The following is an 18,074-nucleotide window of genomic DNA, read 5'->3' on the forward strand; positions in this document are numbered from 1 at the left end:
GGAGAAAACATGTTTTTCCTGGCTTTCTAATAGAATAATAATCTATTGTATTATAGAATACCACTGTATCGTATTCTAATACAGTACTGTATTAGAAATAGTACTGTAAGGTATTGCAACATTGGAAGGGATATCTCTATTTTGCAACACTCAACCCTTCAAAGTCTCAATGAAATAGCTTGATGGATGTGTGTTGTTTAGATCCGATTCTCCAGGAACTTTTCAGAAAGGATTCCATCCTGTTAGAATTGGAATACTGTCTGCCGTGGATCTTACGCATTCCTTAAGAGATCCCTAAGGGGGCACGCATAAGCACACATGTGTGCCTACCGTCCCTGTCCTACTGTCCCATTTATATGTACTCTTTTTATGTGCTTATGGCTGTTTTGCTTATTTTGACCCATTTAGTTGTGTCATTTTTTTCATCTGTTTTTCCTACTTGTTTCCTTGTACTTGTTGACAAATTAAAATAAATAAAAATAACTAAATATGGCCCATTTGTAACCATACCAAAAATGAGTTTAGAGAAGGTCTGCTGTCCTGCAGCAGGAATGTTGAATCTGCTGGCATCTTTCTTTCCCTCATCAAAAATCACAGAAACTCCCCAATTGTCCTCAAAAGTAATTTCTTTACACATCATTCTGGAGCAGTTTGAAATCACATTTACTGTTTATTGAAGTGATGGATAGATAAATAATCTGTTATCCATATATCTGACATCTGTGGTTTTCATCTTACAGTTGTCACCATTTAATATTGATAGGTCAATCTATATTAAATATTTGATTGCTGGAAGTGTGACATATTTTAGTTCCATAATTTAATACATATACATCTCCTTGATAAAAGAACAAACATTTAGAAGAATCAACAAGCACACACTGAAGGATTACACCGCTCGCAATTTATGCTTCTACACTGGAACTAGCAAATGCCTACAATACTACAATCACAATCCAAACAAGCCGTGACATCTTTAAAGCAAGGCACTTATCAAATCATTTTCTGCAGCATAGCCTTCCAAAGCAAGGGAAAAAAAGAAAATGAACAATTGAAAAAGAGTAGAGAAAAATATGTGCTGAATTGATGTTGGAACATGATGGGTTGCTTTTTTTTATGCCACGTTGCAAAGATTAGTGTTACAACATATGGTATCAGTGGGGCCGACATGTGAATGAACAGTCTCATCACATTCTTCGCCAGGATCAGTGCATCCTAGTGTAACTATATTTTTCATTCTTCCTTCTGTTAAAAAAGAAAATAGATTAGCATATCCACGTTATTGGTTACACAACAAATCCTCTGGAACATATCCAAGAATAGAATAGCTTTCCCCTTCCTAGTATCCCCCAAAATATTGAAATCCGAACCCAAAATTGCATGGGAAATCTCGGAATTGAGACAGTCTGTAAAAATGGAATGCATTTGAAAAGCGAGACACTAGAAACAACATACCCTTTTTCTATGTTCTTCACTATCCAGAGCACAGAAAAACAAGGGTGTCGTAAACACTGTACTGTATTTTAATTTGAAACTGTGTGATGTGCGCAGAGAGAATAGTTTTATCTGAATAATATCAGTTTTTAAGTACCGTAGAAGCATACATACCTAAAAAAGTGTTTATAATTTTACACTTTTGACCTGGACCAGCAATACACGTTGTTTGAGGTGCATTCCTACAGCCAACTCCCACTTTAAATCTGTCACATTTATAGCAGGTAAGACCTTCAGCTGTTGAAAAGAGAAACAGCAAAATCTATCTCATTCATTTCTATAGCTGTAGAATTAAAGAATATTCATTTCCGTAATATTTAAACTGGGTCGTATCAGATTACCACAGTACTCAAAGCCATAATTGCTCTTCAAGAGCAGGTTCACTTTATGGAACTGAAATATTGAACTGCTAGGATGGACATGTCTTGACAACAAAAAAATAATTGTGGTGATTTCAAAAGGGCTTAAGAACTCTGGACTCGCAACTGTGATTCTGAAGCTTTTTTGTTTTTTTTTTTAATTTTTGGTTGTACTCATCAGAAGTTGAAGTGAAGTATTGATCTCCACCATTTTTTGGATATTGGTATTGGTATTGGACCTGGGTACTTGAGAGACCGCCTTCTGCCGATTACCTCCCACAGACCCATTCGATCCCACAGATTAGGCCTCCTCCGTATTCCATCTGCCAGCCAATGTCGGCTGGCGACTACTCAGAGGAGGGCCTTCTCTGTGGCTGCCCCAGCTCTTTGGAACGAGCTCCCCGTGGAGATTCGGACCCTCTCCACCCTTCAGGCCTTCCGGATGGCCGTGAAGACCTGGCTGTCCCAGCAAGCCTGGGGTTGAGTTCCCCCCACTACTTGAATTTGCTGTGTCTGTTGTGCTTTTAAATTGTTCGTATTGTCTGATTGTCTTTGTCTTACTTTTTTTAATTTCCCCTCCCTTGGCTTTTGTTCAGCCGCCCTGAGTCCCTTCGGGGAATAGGGCGGCCTACAAATTGAATAAACTCCAAACTTCAAACTTTTTCCTACTCATTTTTAAGCTGTAGAACTGAGTGGAAACTTCCCATCAATTAAGTCACATTACAACTTTCAAACAATTAAAAATATGGGACCTAACACCCACCCACTTCAGAAAACATATGCTCACTTAGAAGCAGTGAGACACTTGGGTTTATGGCTCAGTCATGGACAAAAGGAAGAAAGTGAATACAGTGTCCAAAAATACACTTATTGTGGCAATAGGTTATTTGGTAAATGGTAAATGGTAAATTTATTTATAGGCCGCCCTTTTCCCTGGGGGGACTCAGGGCAGCTTACAACAGATAGGGCGGGAAGACACACAATGACATATATAAATAACATATAATTAAAATAAAAGCAACATTCATTCATCATTCGGGTGGGGACAGACTATAATCTTTAACCCCAGGCCTGACGGGATAGCCAGATCTTGAGGGCTGTGCGGAAGGTCTGGAGGGTGGTGAGGGTATGAATCTCCATGGGGAGATCGTTCCAAAGGGTCAGAGCTACTACTGAAAAGGCTCTCCTCCACGTAGTTGCCAGTCGACACTGACTGGCAGATGGAACTCGGAGGAGGCCCAATCTGTGTGACCTAATAGTCGCAGGGAGGTAATTGGCAGGAGGCGGTCTCTCAAGTACCCAGATCCACTACCATGGAGGGCTTTAAAGGTGGTAAGTAGCACCTTGAAGCACATCCGGAGATCAACAGGTAGCCAGCGCAGCTCGCGGAGGATAGGTGTTATGTGGGCGAACCGAGGTGCACCCACGATCACTCGCGCGGCGCACCTCGGTTTGGCTACTCACCCAAGGCAGAGCAGAGAAGGATGACAATCGAAAACCACAAAACCTGGCTCATGGTTTCTTTCCTTCCAGCACTTGCTCCTTTGAAATAAGATTAAAGATTTTGATGGAACGTTGATAGACTTGATGAAGATGATCCTGACCTGTTATCGAAGTCCGTATTACAACTCACGCAGATATGATTTCTCAGCAACTCACAGATGGATGTAAGTTCTCTGGAGATTGCAGGTGATAAATAGTCCAACATTACAATAAAAATCTTATGACCAAGAATCAGCAATAGCCCGGTGCAGTATGTTCTATGCTTCATGGTAGGCTACATCTGAATGCTTGAGTAAGACACTATGGAAAAACTTCTTAATCGAGCGGAAAATGACATTATGAACATGTTCTCAATCAACTGGGAAATACACTGAAATTAGACCAAAGCTATTTTACCAAGATTGGTAAGATTCAAATTCAGTTAGGACCCTTTTTTCCTATTCTGCATCTTATGATAGCAATAGCAATAGCAGTTAGACTTCATAGGGCTTTCAGCCCTCTCTAAGCGGTTTACAGAGTCAGCATCTTGCCCCCAACAATCTGGGTGCTCATTTTACCCACCTTGGAAGGATGGAAGGCTGAGTCAACCTTGAGCCGGTGAGATTTGAACCGCCGAACTGCAGCTAGCAGTCAGCTGAAGTAGCCAAGTTTCGCCTTGCCCTGTGTTTGCAAGCTAGTTATCTGGCAGCTCTCCAAGCAAGATAAGGTTCGTGTTGATAAGCATTCCTTTGAAAGACTGTTTGCCAAGCCTTGTGGACTGTGAATGAAAGGAATTCACAATCGTGTAAATAAAAGAGGTTTTGCCAGGACCAAGACTCTGCTTCATGCTTTTTAAGGAAGCCTAGATCGGAACTTGGATGATATTCATAAAGGATAGAATAGAATAGAACCTATTCTTACCCTATTGTCCTAATTACTGCTGTGGATGAAAGTCTAGCCTTTTCCACTCAAAAACATAAAAATGTTTACATTAATCTTTCTCAGAACTTTCCCTCCCCCTCAAAAAAAAAAGTCAGAAACCATATTGCTGTGAATGTTTTAATTCTTTTACAAGAACATAGTGACATACATATTCATTCCTTTCCAAATGCATCCGTGTCCTTCTGCCAAACCTCGACCGGTTTATACCATTCTTTTTCCTCCATTACATTGTTTTCATTTTGTAGTTCAGATCTTGCTAACTTATCCTACTTGATCAAATTTAGATCACACGGAAGGAGCAAACGTAGATACATATTTTACTTTCCAATGGCTTCTCGTACAGTTCCTGAGGTTGAAAATGGGGCTTGATCATTCCTAAATCATGCACACACTGCACCTACTGTTTTTATAGCCATTTGCTTTGTGTTAGGAGAAAAAAAAAACTAACAATTTCGAAAATGCAAAGGTTTGAAAGCAAGGTTTCATCCTATGAGTTTTTACTTTAGGGATGAAGTCCCCATATCTAATAAGTGAATGACTTGTGAAAAAACAAAATACTGGAAGAAGCCCCTTCTTCAGAGAACCTTTTAGGATTTGAAAAGGGTCTCTCTCCAATGGGTTCAAGGAAGATAAATCTATTTCACCTTCGGCAGGAATTTAAAGTCGCAGCTCCCCCTTAGCAGTAGGCTTCCTTCCTCTGTTTCCTTTCTTTGTCTGCAGGAAAAAGACAAGGCATTCACAGTTACATGAGCATAGAGATGACACTCACGGACAATTAAAACAGGAGTCCTCAACGTACAACTGATCACTCAAGCAACCATTTGAAGTTACAACAGACTCCACTAAAGCTACTTGCAACCCAGTTTCAAAGTTACAATAGCCGCCAACACACACAAACACACACGCAGAGTCATACAGAGTCACACAGTTGCATTATTTTGGGTACTTGAATGCATTATACCACAGCAATGTTTTAATCAAAATCTGTTAACTTAAAGAATGTATATGCAGATGTTTTACAGATGGCATCTAGATCCCCCAAAAATGGCTTCTATGTATTTGAATTTACAATCTAAATGCTGGAGATGTGATTGTATGGACGCTACATATTTTCATACATGGTGGACTTGCAAAAAGGTTAAGGCATTCTGGATAAAAATATGGTGGATTATGCAAAATGTTCTCAAAAAAAGGATAAAGTTCACCCCCCAGCTATTTTTGTTAGGTATAATTACTGACTGTACAGCAGTAGAGATTAACTTGATTTTGCACTTGATAACTGCAGCTAGATTGTTGGTGGCGCAATACTGGAAGAAGGAAGATTTGCCTACTATCCAAGAATGGACATTGAAGGTCACAAACTTAGCAGAGATGGCTAAAATATCTGCATATCTTAAGGACTATTCAAACGAGAGATATAAACGAGATTGGAAAAAATGGATTGACTATATTCAAAATAAATATGGGTCTTGTAAATTTCAGATAACTTATGATTAAGATCAGAAATGATATAAATTGTTTATAGTTAGCCTAGCAAGGAGGAGCTCAATTCAAAGACGTTATTAATTTTCTACTTTCTCTTTAAGTATATTTTAAACTGTATTTGTTAAAGATTTATACCTTGTATTGGTTCTGGGAAGTCAGGGGGGGAAGGTTGGGGGGGTTGGGGGGAGGGGGGGAGGGAGCGGAGTTTACTAAGTTGGAGGAGGGGTGTTGGACTTTAAGGTATTATGATTGTACATGTATACTGCTATTTTTTCTTTTGTATGTATATTGAAATGGAATTATAAATACCATCAACACAAAAGGGAGTTTGCTCAGAAGCTGAAATACACCAAGTGAATTAGAGGAAGAGTGGGAAGCAGAGGAGAGAAGAAAGATAGGAAGAGAGGGATAGGAGAGAGGGTGAGGGGGGAAGATGAGGTGTACAAGGAGGAGTGGTAAGGGGAGAGAGGAGAAGGAGAAAGGAAGGGGAAGTAGAGTAGAAAATGATGGAGGGAAGAAAGGATGTATAAAGGGGGAGGAGAGAGGGGGAAGAAAGTGTCGTATAAGGTATAAATATAGTGTATGGAGAGCAGAAGAGCCAATAACTGGTTTTGGGGGGTTTTTTCCCTTTGGTAGTTGATGGTAAGATGAATTGATGTGATTACTTAATAATACAACATGATATTGACTATGTAATAGTATACATGTGATTATATACTATAAAAATGGAAAATAAAAAAAAATTCTATCTTAAAAAAAAATGAAAATAGATGAAACCCCCCCCCCAAAAAAAAAAAATAAACAAAAAAAAAGAATGCATAAAAAAATCTGGGAGCCATTACTCCCAGTAATAAAATATATACTATTTTATATATAAGCCATCATTTAGCCATTTGGTGTATATGGACAGAGATAGAGACGTGGAGATGATGGAGAGGGAGGAGGAGAGGGAGGAGAGAAAGACAGAGAGAAACGGAGAAAGAGAAAGAGACAGATACAGACAGGGGGGGCAGAGACAGAGACAGAGAGATACATGGGTGCATAGGTAGCTCGAGATACATAAAATCATCACTATCATTTTAGCCATCGTTTATGCACTGCAAGGCCTCTTATATGGAAAACAGTCGAATCAATTTATAAGCTGCCTGTTTGTGCATTAGAATCAAATTGTTTCTTTCTACCTTTACCAGAGTTGGTTCCTGAACAGGAGGCTGTTGTCCCTTCTTGGTTGAAGCCACATGCTTGATGGATGAATGTTTCACAGGTTTTACAGGTGAGTCTTCCGTGGAAGAGCTTTCTGAGTCATCACTTTGCTGGGACAATGAAGAAGAAGATTCTCCCTCCTGATCCTCCTCTCCATTCCACTTCAAGCCAGCTGCAAGGAAAAACTGAGCTATAGATGTTGCTAGTTTTATGAAAACTGCCTAGACTGCAGACACAGACAATTTTCTTTAAAGGACGCATGAAATGGAACATTAGCTATGGTTATCCCAAAGGTGCTTTTTTTTCAAGAGTTTCTTTCAAAACAACCATTTCATAAATGCATGGCACTTCATCTATGAATTAGGATAGGATAGGATTTTATTATTTGTATGCCGCCCTTCTCCGGGAGGACTCAGGGCGGCAAACAATTCAAGGGGGAAAAAGGGGAACATAAAAAAAAACAAAATACAAATAATAAAAGTAAACAACAGTCACACAACCATACATGTCGAGAGGGGAGGGAACTCATCACCCCCAGGCCTGCCGGCAAAGCCAGGTTTTGACGGCTTTTCGGAAGGCCTGGAGAGAGGTGAGGGTCTGAATCCCTGCGGGGAGTTCATTCCAGAGGGAATTGAATACTTTAGAATTTTTTGCTTTAAAAAGGATAAGGATAACAACGATTTTATGTATACTTGATAGAGGATTGGTGATATAAGGTATAACCTTACGAAGATATTACAATGATATCTTCTTGTTGATAAATAATTTTAATAAGGGAATAATTAAAAATTGGTATAGATATGTAGCGACTATTTAGAATATTTTGTTGAAAAATGAAGGAATAAGATTTCTGTTTGAAGGCATGAGGTACAAGGATAACAATGAACATAAGCATACCTGATAGTTGAACGGTGGAATTATGTATAATGGAAAATAGTGATATATAAATATAAATGGTTGGTAAAAAAAAAAAAATTCTTTCACATGGGGATTATAGAAAGATATACTGTTATCAAATAGATAATCAAGAATGTAAGGGAACTATGATTTATTGGGGAAAAAAATAATACTAATCGTAATCGAACATATACTGTACAATGAAAGTGAGGTATTTAGTTATACTAGATGAAAAATCTGAGATGCTAAATGTTATTCGAGAATATGGATGTTATAACACCTGTAACCAAACGACATGCTGTATGTGATGATGCTTTTTTTTGCTTTTTTGTTTGTTTGTTTGTTTGTTTTTGTCTGTATGTGTTGTCTGTGTAATAAAAATAAAAATTTATAAAAAAAAAATCCATGGCACAACGTAGGAGAACAAACCCATCAGGACTAGATTCAGCCATCCATCTACATTTAAAAGACACAGGCCGTTCTTTTAAAGACAACAAAGTCCCTATTTTGGACAGAGAGGATCGCTGGTTTGAAAGAAGGGTTAAAGAGGCCATTATAGAAGAGAGTTGGAAGGGACCTTGAAGGTCTTCTAGTCCAACCCCCTGCTTAGGCAGTAAACCCTACACCATTGCAGACAAATGAATATCCAACATCTTCTTAAAAATGTCCAGTGTTGGAGTATTCACAACTTCTGGAGGCAAGTTGTTCCACTGATTAATTCTTCCAATTGTCAGGAAATTTCTCCTTAGTCCTAAGCTGCTTCTCTCCTTGATTAGTCCCCAATTCTTCTTGTCCTGCCCTCAGATGCTTTGGAGAATACCTTGACTCCCTCTTCTTTGTAGCAGCCCCTGAGATATGGAACACTGCTATCATGTCATGCCTAATCCTTCTTTTCATCAAACTAGACATACCCAGGTTTCTGCAACTGTTCTTCATATGTCTTAGCCTCCAGTCCCCTAATCATCTTTGTTGCTCTTCATTAGGTCAAATAAAGGGGGGGGGGGAATACAACATCATCTATCTCCAGTCTACAACACAGTCCTTTCAACAGTTCCAAGAAGGCTCCACACCCATTTGCACCACTCAGGTGACCCTGAGGACACAGATATACCTCCACGTGACCTTAATGACCCACTAAAAGAATGCAAATGTCCAGCTGTCTGCAAGGAGTATAAATCTTTTCATTCCCCAGCAACCAAGAAGTCCAGTTGCCTCTTGAAAAAAACACATTTGAGAGTAGCTATACTCAGTCTGCATTTTTTTTGTTATCACGTCTTCAATTCTACATGCCGAAATCAGTTTTGAGAACTTGCCATACCTAATAAACCAAATAAAGCTGGGAAGTTGATGTCCAGAGCTTCGGACGTTTAGAAGTGGTTGTTTCTACCACACATGTCACGCCTCAATTATTGCCAGATCACAATCCACAATAAATCCCTTTTTGCAGAGCAATGTAATTATTTAAATCAGCCCAATTCTGTTTTTGGAAAGGAGATACCTTATCCAGCCAAATCAGTTCCATTTATACCTTTACAGCAATCATGGAGAAATTCTGAAAAACAATAATCTACTAACTATAGTTAATATTCCAATAGAAGGCTCAAGATTCAACTGAATCTGGTTTATATATTTTTGTTGCAGATTTTTCCTAGCAAGGGTAGTGGGAGGAAGGGCTGAAGGAAACAAAAGTACATGCATTTACTATTTGCAATTAAATCTTTGCTAGGCCTGGATGACATATGTATGTATATCAGCCCCAACCAATCCATTACTGGGTGAAGGTTTCTAGATTATTGACTGCACTATCCCATGCTGATACAATGTGGGTGGTGAATAAATATTTCCCCAGCCTAGAACCGAGAAAGGGACTATCCTGAAGTCACTCTTCCAGATTCTGTATGTAAAGAAGGACTCAAATGTTCTACAAATCTAGCACCTTAACAGCTATATACCACATTGGTTTCCATGCATAAACACACAAGTTGGATTTGCAGATTACAACCAGCCATGGTTTATTAAAACTACGATCAATTTGATTCATAATACATATTAGCATGTACAGTAGCTCACAATTCACTGATAGTGTCTAATTTATAGTTGCTGGGTTCCCACAGTACATTAATTCCCAAATCAATCCAAATGCAATTGCATATATCTTTTCAATGTATGTACCAAGTCTTAAACCAATCTGCAGGTGATCACAGCAAAGGAGCTATAAATAGCATAGTAAACAAATATATTTTCAAAATTCAAAACACTTTATTGCAGTCATTAACCAGCAGAAAATAAGTTTCCAGATAGATATATGCATACATATATATATTTTCGTAGATTTTTACGGATGTAGATATGCTGGCCGTGTTGTATTCGGGTCTTTTCCCGTGTAACATTGAGATTCAATGGCAACGTTTTGGCGAGGTATTTCTGGAAATTTATTTATATGTGTTTGTGATATATCTCACAAACACATTTGAGCAGATCTGAAAACCTATTTAATAGAACCCAAGATCAACTTCAGATTGTCTCAGGGGCTTTGGATTTTACCTGTCACATGTTGACCCGCAAGGTACACAGGTCCAGATCCTGATTTTAGCTTAAATGTGATTGGAGGAGTTAAATCAAACCCCGCTAGAGTAGCCTACAAAATATAAAAATGCATAGTTTGAGAAGCTATTCAACATTTCAGTTAAGAAAAATACAAAAAGCATTAATACTAACTTGGCAGCTCAAAAAGCCAATGCAATCTGAAATTGCATTAACAGAAGGATACAATCAAGATCAAGGGAGGTGCTAACACCACTCTATAAAGCCTTGGTAGGACCACAGTTTTGGTCACCACACTATAAAACAGATGTTGAGACTCCAGAAAAAGTGCAGAGAGGAGCAACCAGGATGATTAGGGGACTGGAGACTAAAACATACGATGAACAGTTGCAGGAACTGGACATGGCTAGTCTAGTGAAGAGAAAGACCAGGGGAGACATAATAGCAGTCTTCCAATATTTGAGGGGCTGCCACAGAGAGGAGGGGGTCAAGCTATTTTCCAAAGCACCTGAAGGCCAGACAAGGAATAATGGCTGGAAACTGAACAAGGAGAGATTCAACCTGGAAATAAGGACAAATTTTCTGACAGTGAGATCAGTCAACCAATGGAACAGCCTTACCTTCAGAAGTTTTGGGAGCTTCACTACTGGAAGCTTTCAAGAAGAGACTGGACTGCCATCAGTCAGAAATGGTGTAGGGTCTGCTTGGGTGGGGGTTTGACTAGATGACCTTCCAACTCTGTTAATCTGTATCGGAATGAACAGTGGCTAGCAAAGTCTACTGTTGCATCTATTGGATGAGGTCAAAAGGGACCATAGCTGAACTACATGAGATAAATGTATTAAAGAGTACAACTATGGTTGCTAGAAAACCTCAGAGTAAAAGCTAGCTTTAGAAGGTGTTTGGAATGATCTACCAAATGAGAAATTAGAAAAAGAAACAGTGACTATGATATCACTCACCATTGGAAGTATAGAAAGTTTCAAGGTGGCAATGCGGACTGGAGTAGAATTGGTGCTATCCTTTGGTTGCAAGATCTCTACAACATGGAATTCATCTTTGGCGTTTTCCCCAAGGCAGATCTACTTGAAAGAAGGCAGAGTCACCAAGGCTAACAATATCTTAAGGACCCTCATTATTTCTGAATAGAGAGTTCTAGAGACATTCTCTGACCACATGCATCACACATACATTCCATAAAGACTCTGGATCTAAAGAATATTGCACATTAAGCCCTATATCTATGCAAGAGTTAGAAACCTGACTGTTTAATATCTGTCATTTTTCTCTGGAGATTCACAAACGCTCATCCAGAGTCTTTTAAAGGAACAAACCATAACTCAGTATTCAAAATGCCCCAAATTGGTAACTTTTTTTAAATTGAATGCTATGAAACTAGAGGGACACAGTGGCTCAGTGGCTAAGATGCTGAGCTTGTCAATATGAAAGATTAACAGTTCGGTGGTACAAATCCCTAGCACCGTCTAACGGAGTGAGTGCCCATCACTTGTCCCAGCTTCTGCCAACTTAGTAGTTCAAAAGCACATAAAAATACAAGTAGAAAAATAGGAACCACCTTTGGTGGGAAGGGAAGAGTGTTCCATGACCCTTCGGCATTTAGTCATGCCAGCCACATGACCACGGAGACATCTTCGGACAGTGCTGGCTCTTCGGCTTTGAAACGCAGATGAGCACCGCCCCCTAGAGTCGGGAATGACTAGCACATATGTGCAAGGGGAACCTTTACCTTTTACCTTACCTTTAGCAACTAAGCTGCTAAAATATAAGCCCCAACATAATTTCAACTCTTTGCGTTCAACCGTAGTTTGATATCAACAAAGGAAAAGAAAACCACTGATTTAGGAGGCAGTTAGAAGAAAATAGATGTGAAGCAGAGGGACTAGTGAAGAACATTTTGACCTCCAACTCCTTGGATTTCACCTCCTTTTTAAAAAAAAGACCAGCTATTCACTTACTGTTCTTAGAGATAACTGCTGCTCACAGGACCATTCTTCTGGAATACCAAATGTATAGACTGGATTCTCCCTGTTCAGCTGACATCCTGAAAAGAAAAAGGGGGCGTTAGAAAGTTGGTTGGCCAACTCACTTTCTCCTGTGGATGGCTTAGGTTAGATCAAATCCAGAGAAAACATTTCTTACCCCAGATTACACAAACAGGCATTTCAGAGCAAAGACTCTCATTGGTAGCAGAACTGGCTTCCAAGGCCATGGCTTCAGGAAAGATCCTCTTCAAAAGACAAAGACAAGAGGCTGTGTAAATTCTGGACACTGAGCAGATGGACCATTCAAAAAGCTTCAGAGCTGTGAGAAATACCACCCCAGCTTGCTTCTTCAGGAAATTATTGCGGTTTGCCGTTTGAGTTGTGCAAAAGCACAATTTTTTTTCCAGAGGTATTTCACGAGAAGAGTACTCCACTCCTCTGCTCACAATAGAATACCTTATGCCACTAGGCTCGAAATATAACTAATTTTTAAATGGGAACCCCGAGTTCAATTAAATGTTATTTTACATACTGTTTTCAGCTGAATAAACAAGGAAAAAAACACCCCACAAATTAGGTTTTAAAAACCAAGCCCTAACAAAAGAATGTATCCCGCACCCTTTTTTTTAGTTCAGATCAGCACAATATGAGATTTTCATGCAAGTAACTCACCAAAGTTTCAGAAAGAAAGACCAAACCTACTTTGAACAGACTTCCTTTATAAAAGGAAAGCAGGTGTTTCAGCTCTTCTTAGGCCAATCAAGGAAGCCTTGCAGCCAGAATGAAATTTCAGTCTTAAAGAAAACCAGCCCACTCCTACTCAAATCTCTCCCAAATTAGGAACGGGTATAAACCAACTTTCTTCAAGCCGGTATTCTCCGGTTTTACTATTCTACATGGCCACCACTTCAATCTGGAGGTTCCAGTAATTTTGGTAGATTGGGTGCTGTAAGTTGTAACCCAACATACTATATCAGAAGAGCATTCTGTAAAGGGGGGGATTTAGCCATGATTTAACTGAATTAATTACAATTGGCAACAAAACAGCCAAAGAGTCTCACCTAAGCCTGGGGTTCAAAAATGTGCCTCACACAAGGTATGTGTAGCCTTTGTGGAACTTCTCCCCACCAACATTTAGAATGTGCAGAGAAAGCTCAGTGTGGCCTTCAAGCTGGCAGAAACTTAACATCTATGTAGTGGGATGCTAGTTTGTCGTGCAAGCCTAGTTTATTATTTTAAGAGGGCATTCCAGGCAGATACAAGCTGTATTTATTAGTGTATGGCATAATATTGCATTGATGCTTACAAACTGCAGAGAAAGATACAAACGAAGAAAACTGGGCTTTTAAATTTTTATTTTATTTTTACAATCATTTGGGATTCCCACCTTAACTTAAGCCATTGCATTTCTTTGACTCAGAATCAGCTTGTGGGAAGCCAACCATTCCGCTTGTAAAGTATATTTTATGGCTCAGTGTAATGTGTGAGCGCAGCCAGCTAACCAACAAGCCATGATTAAAAGTATTGTGATTTTAAAATGATGTAACCAGCACGGCTGTTTTGACTTTTCCTACAACTGCATGAGAAGCAACTGTGGGAGGATTACAAAAGCACAATTTGAGGCCTTGCTGTGTATTTTGTTTCCCTGTGACATGATATGAGGTGTGTCTTTCAGTTATGACTTGACATTGTCTACAAACATAGACCCTTAACCTGTCGAACAAACCCTAACTTTTATAATCTTCAGATGTTCTTCATGCAGCACGTTTAATTGATTGGGGGTTTTTTGGGGAGGAGGAGTTAAAAAATGCAATCATGCCAGTGCCCATCAGACTTTACTTCCAAGAAAGTCAAATTCAGAGGAAATATTTCCAAATAAGTGCAACAATTTGAAGGTGTGGTTTGCCTATGGAGTTTACACTAATATACAAGTCAAGCTGGGTCCTTCAGGATTGCTTATTTGCAGGTAGTCCTTTCAACAACCACAACTGAGCCCAGAATGTATGTTGCAAAGTGAGAAATCTGTTAAGTGAGTTTTATGACTTTCTTTGCCACACTTGTTAAGTGAATGACTTCAGTTCAGAAGTGAGTTGCTACCGGTTTGCACCGGTAGTGGAATGTTGCCCTGGGTTGGGGAACTGGCAGCGACCCAGGCTGGCCGCGCCTCCGAACTGGTTCCCCGGTTGCCGCAGCATGGGTTTTTTGGCATTTTTTAATGTTCTGAGCATGTGTGGACCTATTCACAGGCAACTGTGTGTGCATGCACACCGAACTGACAGTAACACCCGCAGCAAACACCTCCCCCCCACGCGCTTCAGTTGCCAAATTATTAACATGGTTTTATTTATTAATTATTTGTTATTTATTTATTAATAAAATTTATAGGCCGCCCAATCCCGAAGGACTCCGGGCGGCTTACAAAAAGAAGGGAGAAGGGATAATAAAAAGAAAAGACAGATTTAAAATTACCACACATGCATTCGTTCTGATCGGGGCTGGACCTCAACAGTGAGGTCAGTAGCCCCAGGCCTGCCGGAATAGCCGAGTTTTAACAGCTTTCCTGAAGGCCATGAGAGTGGGTAAGGTCCGGATCTCTGGAGGTAGCTCATTCCAAAGGGTCAGAGCAGCCATAGAGAAGGCTCTCCTCCGGGGAGCCGCCAGCCGACATTGTCTGGCTGACGGCATCTGAAGGGGGCCCAATCTGTGGGATCTCACCAGCCGCAGGGAGGTATGTGGCAGTAGGCGGTCTCGCAGGTACGCTGGCCCTAAGCCATGTAGGGCTTTAAAGGTAATAACCAACATCTTGAATTGCATCTGGAGACCAATTGGTAGCCAGTGCAGCTCGCGGAGGACAGGTGTAACGTGGATGTACCTCGGTACACCCAATATCGCTCAGGCAGCTGCATTCTGGACTAGCTGCTGTCTCCAAACACTTTTCAAGGGTAGCCCCATGTAGAACGCATTGCAGTAATCTAGCCTTGAGGTGACAAGGGCACCTCAAGTGAATCTGTTTTCCCTGTTGACTTTGCTTATTAGAAAGCCACAAATGATGATTATATGACCCTGGGACACTGCAACCATCATGAATATGAACTAGTTGGCAAGCATCCGAATGTAAATTGTATAACCCTGAGGATGCTGCGATGGTCGTAAGTGTGAAAAACGGTCATAAGTCACTTTTCAGAGCCATTGTAACTTTGTAACTGAACTGTTGTGAGTCAAGGATTGCCTGTGTTTGATTTACATCCTTCTTTCTGCTCAAACAAATAGCTTCTTTTCTAGGAAGCGGTGTTATCTCAAGTTAATCAAGACTGCCCTGTGTGGGCTGCAATGATCAGAGAAACTGCTAGAAATCCAGAAGATTTTTAACTCATTGCTGGAATCTAGTAGAGTTAATTGCCTCTTTTAATGGCTAATTTGGGGGCAATTGTGGAAAAAAAACCCCGCCCTTTTGTCTTTTTCACTTTCTTCCGCCGTATTTCCCAATAGAAAAGACACATTCTAAGGAATAAATTCCATTAAATACTGTGGAATTTAGTTCTGAAGATAAAGTTACGTCTAGTCTGTAGCCTACTAATTCATGGATTGACATCATGCTAAATCAGAATGTGATTTGATTGGTTTTGATTTAACAAATTGTGTGAACCCACCAGTAGGTATAATATAAATCATGGTTTGTGCTTTGCAATATATATGGACTCAACCAATTGTACTTTAAATGAAACACAGTCAAACCATCAGTTAATATGATGTGTGAACAAACTCTGTTGTGAGAATAATATAAGAAAGCAGGCTATATAAACTACTGTGAGTGAGATCCAGTGGTGAGTTGTAGCCGGTACGCCCTGGTATGTGCGTACCGGTGCCTGCCGGAAGCAGCAGCCACCGTACCGGAATGGTGCATTGGACCCGCCCTCGTTCCTTACCTGTATTTGAAGGAAATGGGCCATCTGCGCACAGCATACGGCGCCTGCACAGTGCTCCACCGAGCAGCTGGCAGTGGGTGCGCATGCATGCTCAGTTTACTGAGCTGCAACGGGAGCCGAAAACCACCGAGACTATTTATTTTATGCTGAGAATCAGTTTTTTCTCGCCCGTGAATTCTTGTTTTATGAAACATCACAGGAAGAGATTAAGTATGCAGAGCTTTGTTAGTTCGAACTTGTTGGTTTTAATCAAAATGAGATATTGCTAGATAAATCAGCAATCAAGTTACTAATTCCATACGTTTGGGTCATTGTGGCAACTCCCTATTGTCCAGAGCTTTTGCACATACATTCAGACACACGGAGACCTCCTGTTCTTTGTGGTTAATAGCAGAACTCTAAAAAATAGAAAAGATGATACCACTTGTCCATGAAAGATATTTTCCCATAGGAGAAAGGAGGGCTATCCATGAGCTGGCAAATAATTGGAAAATTTACACACACACACGCACACGCACACGCACACGCACACGCACACGCACACGCACAAAATATATTGGGAAGAACTGTTGAAGGGAGGAGAGATGAGGATACAATGGCTGGCAAACTAGGACAGCTCTAGACGGTGCTGGTTGTGAAGTTATAAGGTTTCCAAGAAAACTCAAGTCAACATTCTCAAGTCAAGTGAAGTAAAGGCGTGGCACGACAAAACCGCGCTCGACTAAAGCGCACCTGATTAAACCGCGTCGCTGACGTCATCAACAGGGCGACAACAGCGAGCGCGGAGAAAGAAGGGCGCTTTAAATAGCGTTTTGAAAGCAAGCCGATTCAAGTTAAGGTAAGGGTTAGGTTTAGGGTTAGGTTTAGGGTTAGGTTTAGGGTTAGGATAAGGGTTAGGTTTAGGGTTAGGATAAGGGTTAGGGTTAGGTTTAGGGTTAGGATAAGGGTTAGGGTTAGGATTAGGGTTAGGATAAGGGTTAGGGTTAGGGTTAGGGTTAGGTTTAGGGTTAGGTTAAGGGTTAGGGTTAGGGTTAGGGTTAGGTTTAGGGTTAGGATAAGGGTTAGGGTTAGGTTTAGGATTAGGTTAAGGGTTAGGGTTAGGGTTAGGGTTAGGGTTAGGGTTAGGGTTAGGGTTAGGGTTAGGGTTAGGGTTAGGGTTAGGTTTAGGGTTAGGTTAAGGGTTAGGGTTAGGGTTAGGGTTAGGATAAGGGTTAGGGTTAGGTTTAGGGTTAGGTTAAGGGTTAGGGTTAGGGTTAGGGTTAGGTTTAGGGTTAGGATAAGGGTTAGGGTTAGGTTTAGGATTAGGTTAAGGGTTAGGGTTAGGGTTAGGGTTAGGGTTAGGGTTAGGGTTAGGGTTAGGGTTAGGTTTAGGGTTAGGTTAAGGGTTAGGGTTAGGGTTAGGGTTAGGGTTAGGATTAGGTTTAGGGTTAGGTTAAGGGTTAGGTTAAGGGTTAGGTTTAGGGTTAGGTTTAGGGTTAGGGTTAGGTTTAGGGTTAGGGTTAGGTTTAGGTTTAGGTTTAGGGGGGTTAGGTTTAGGGGGGTTAGGTTTAGGTTTAGGGGTTAATTTTAGGTTTAGCGTTTACAGCGTGCTTCTGTCTCCGCGCTGTTGTTGCCCTGTGATGACGTCAGCTACGCGGTTTCGTCAAGCGCCCTTTAGTCGAACGCGGTTTTGTGGTGGAACCAAGTAAAGGCACTCAGTTAAGATCTACCAAACAAGGAGAAGTATTTTGAGTGCAGCT

At 40.4% G+C, this 18,074-nt stretch overlaps 1 protein-coding gene across 1 annotated transcript; it reads right to left on the bottom strand.

The window, feature by feature from the left end:
- Window positions 1–4,934: 4,934 nt before the first annotated feature.
- On the bottom strand, window positions 4,935–12,636 carry NPM2 (nucleophosmin/nucleoplasmin 2). Its single transcript, XM_032228760.1, has 6 exons — window positions 12,567–12,636; window positions 12,383–12,468; window positions 11,369–11,488; window positions 10,407–10,500; window positions 6,950–7,137; window positions 4,935–4,991 (listed from the first exon to the last, which is right to left on the bottom strand). The coding sequence occupies exons 1-6, from the start codon at window positions 12,634–12,636 to the stop codon at window positions 4,935–4,937; spliced, it is 615 nt and encodes a 204-aa protein (XP_032084651.1).
- Window positions 12,637–18,074: the final 5,438 nt, after the last annotated feature.

The sequence above is a fragment of the Thamnophis elegans genome, chromosome 13 (genome assembly GCF_009769535.1).
Source record: "Thamnophis elegans isolate rThaEle1 chromosome 13, rThaEle1.pri, whole genome shotgun sequence".
In the NCBI taxonomy this organism is placed as follows: domain Eukaryota; kingdom Metazoa; phylum Chordata; class Lepidosauria; order Squamata; family Colubridae; genus Thamnophis; species Thamnophis elegans.

What these genes read in the sequence shown, in the direction of transcription:
- NPM2 (XM_032228760.1), bottom strand. Translation starts at nt 12,636, where the DNA reads ATGGCCTTGGAAGCCAGTTCTGCTACCAATGAGAGTCTTTGCTCTGAA. An exon ending in AGCAGTTATCTCTAAGAACA is followed by an intron (nt 11,489 to 12,382) that starts GTAAGTGAATAG and finishes TCTTTCAAGTAG; the next exon opens with ATCTGCCTTGGGGAAAACGC. An exon ending in TGCGGGTCAACATGTGACAG is followed by an intron (nt 7,138 to 10,406) that starts GTAAAATCCAAA and finishes TTTTCCTTGCAG; the next exon opens with CTGGCTTGAAGTGGAATGGA.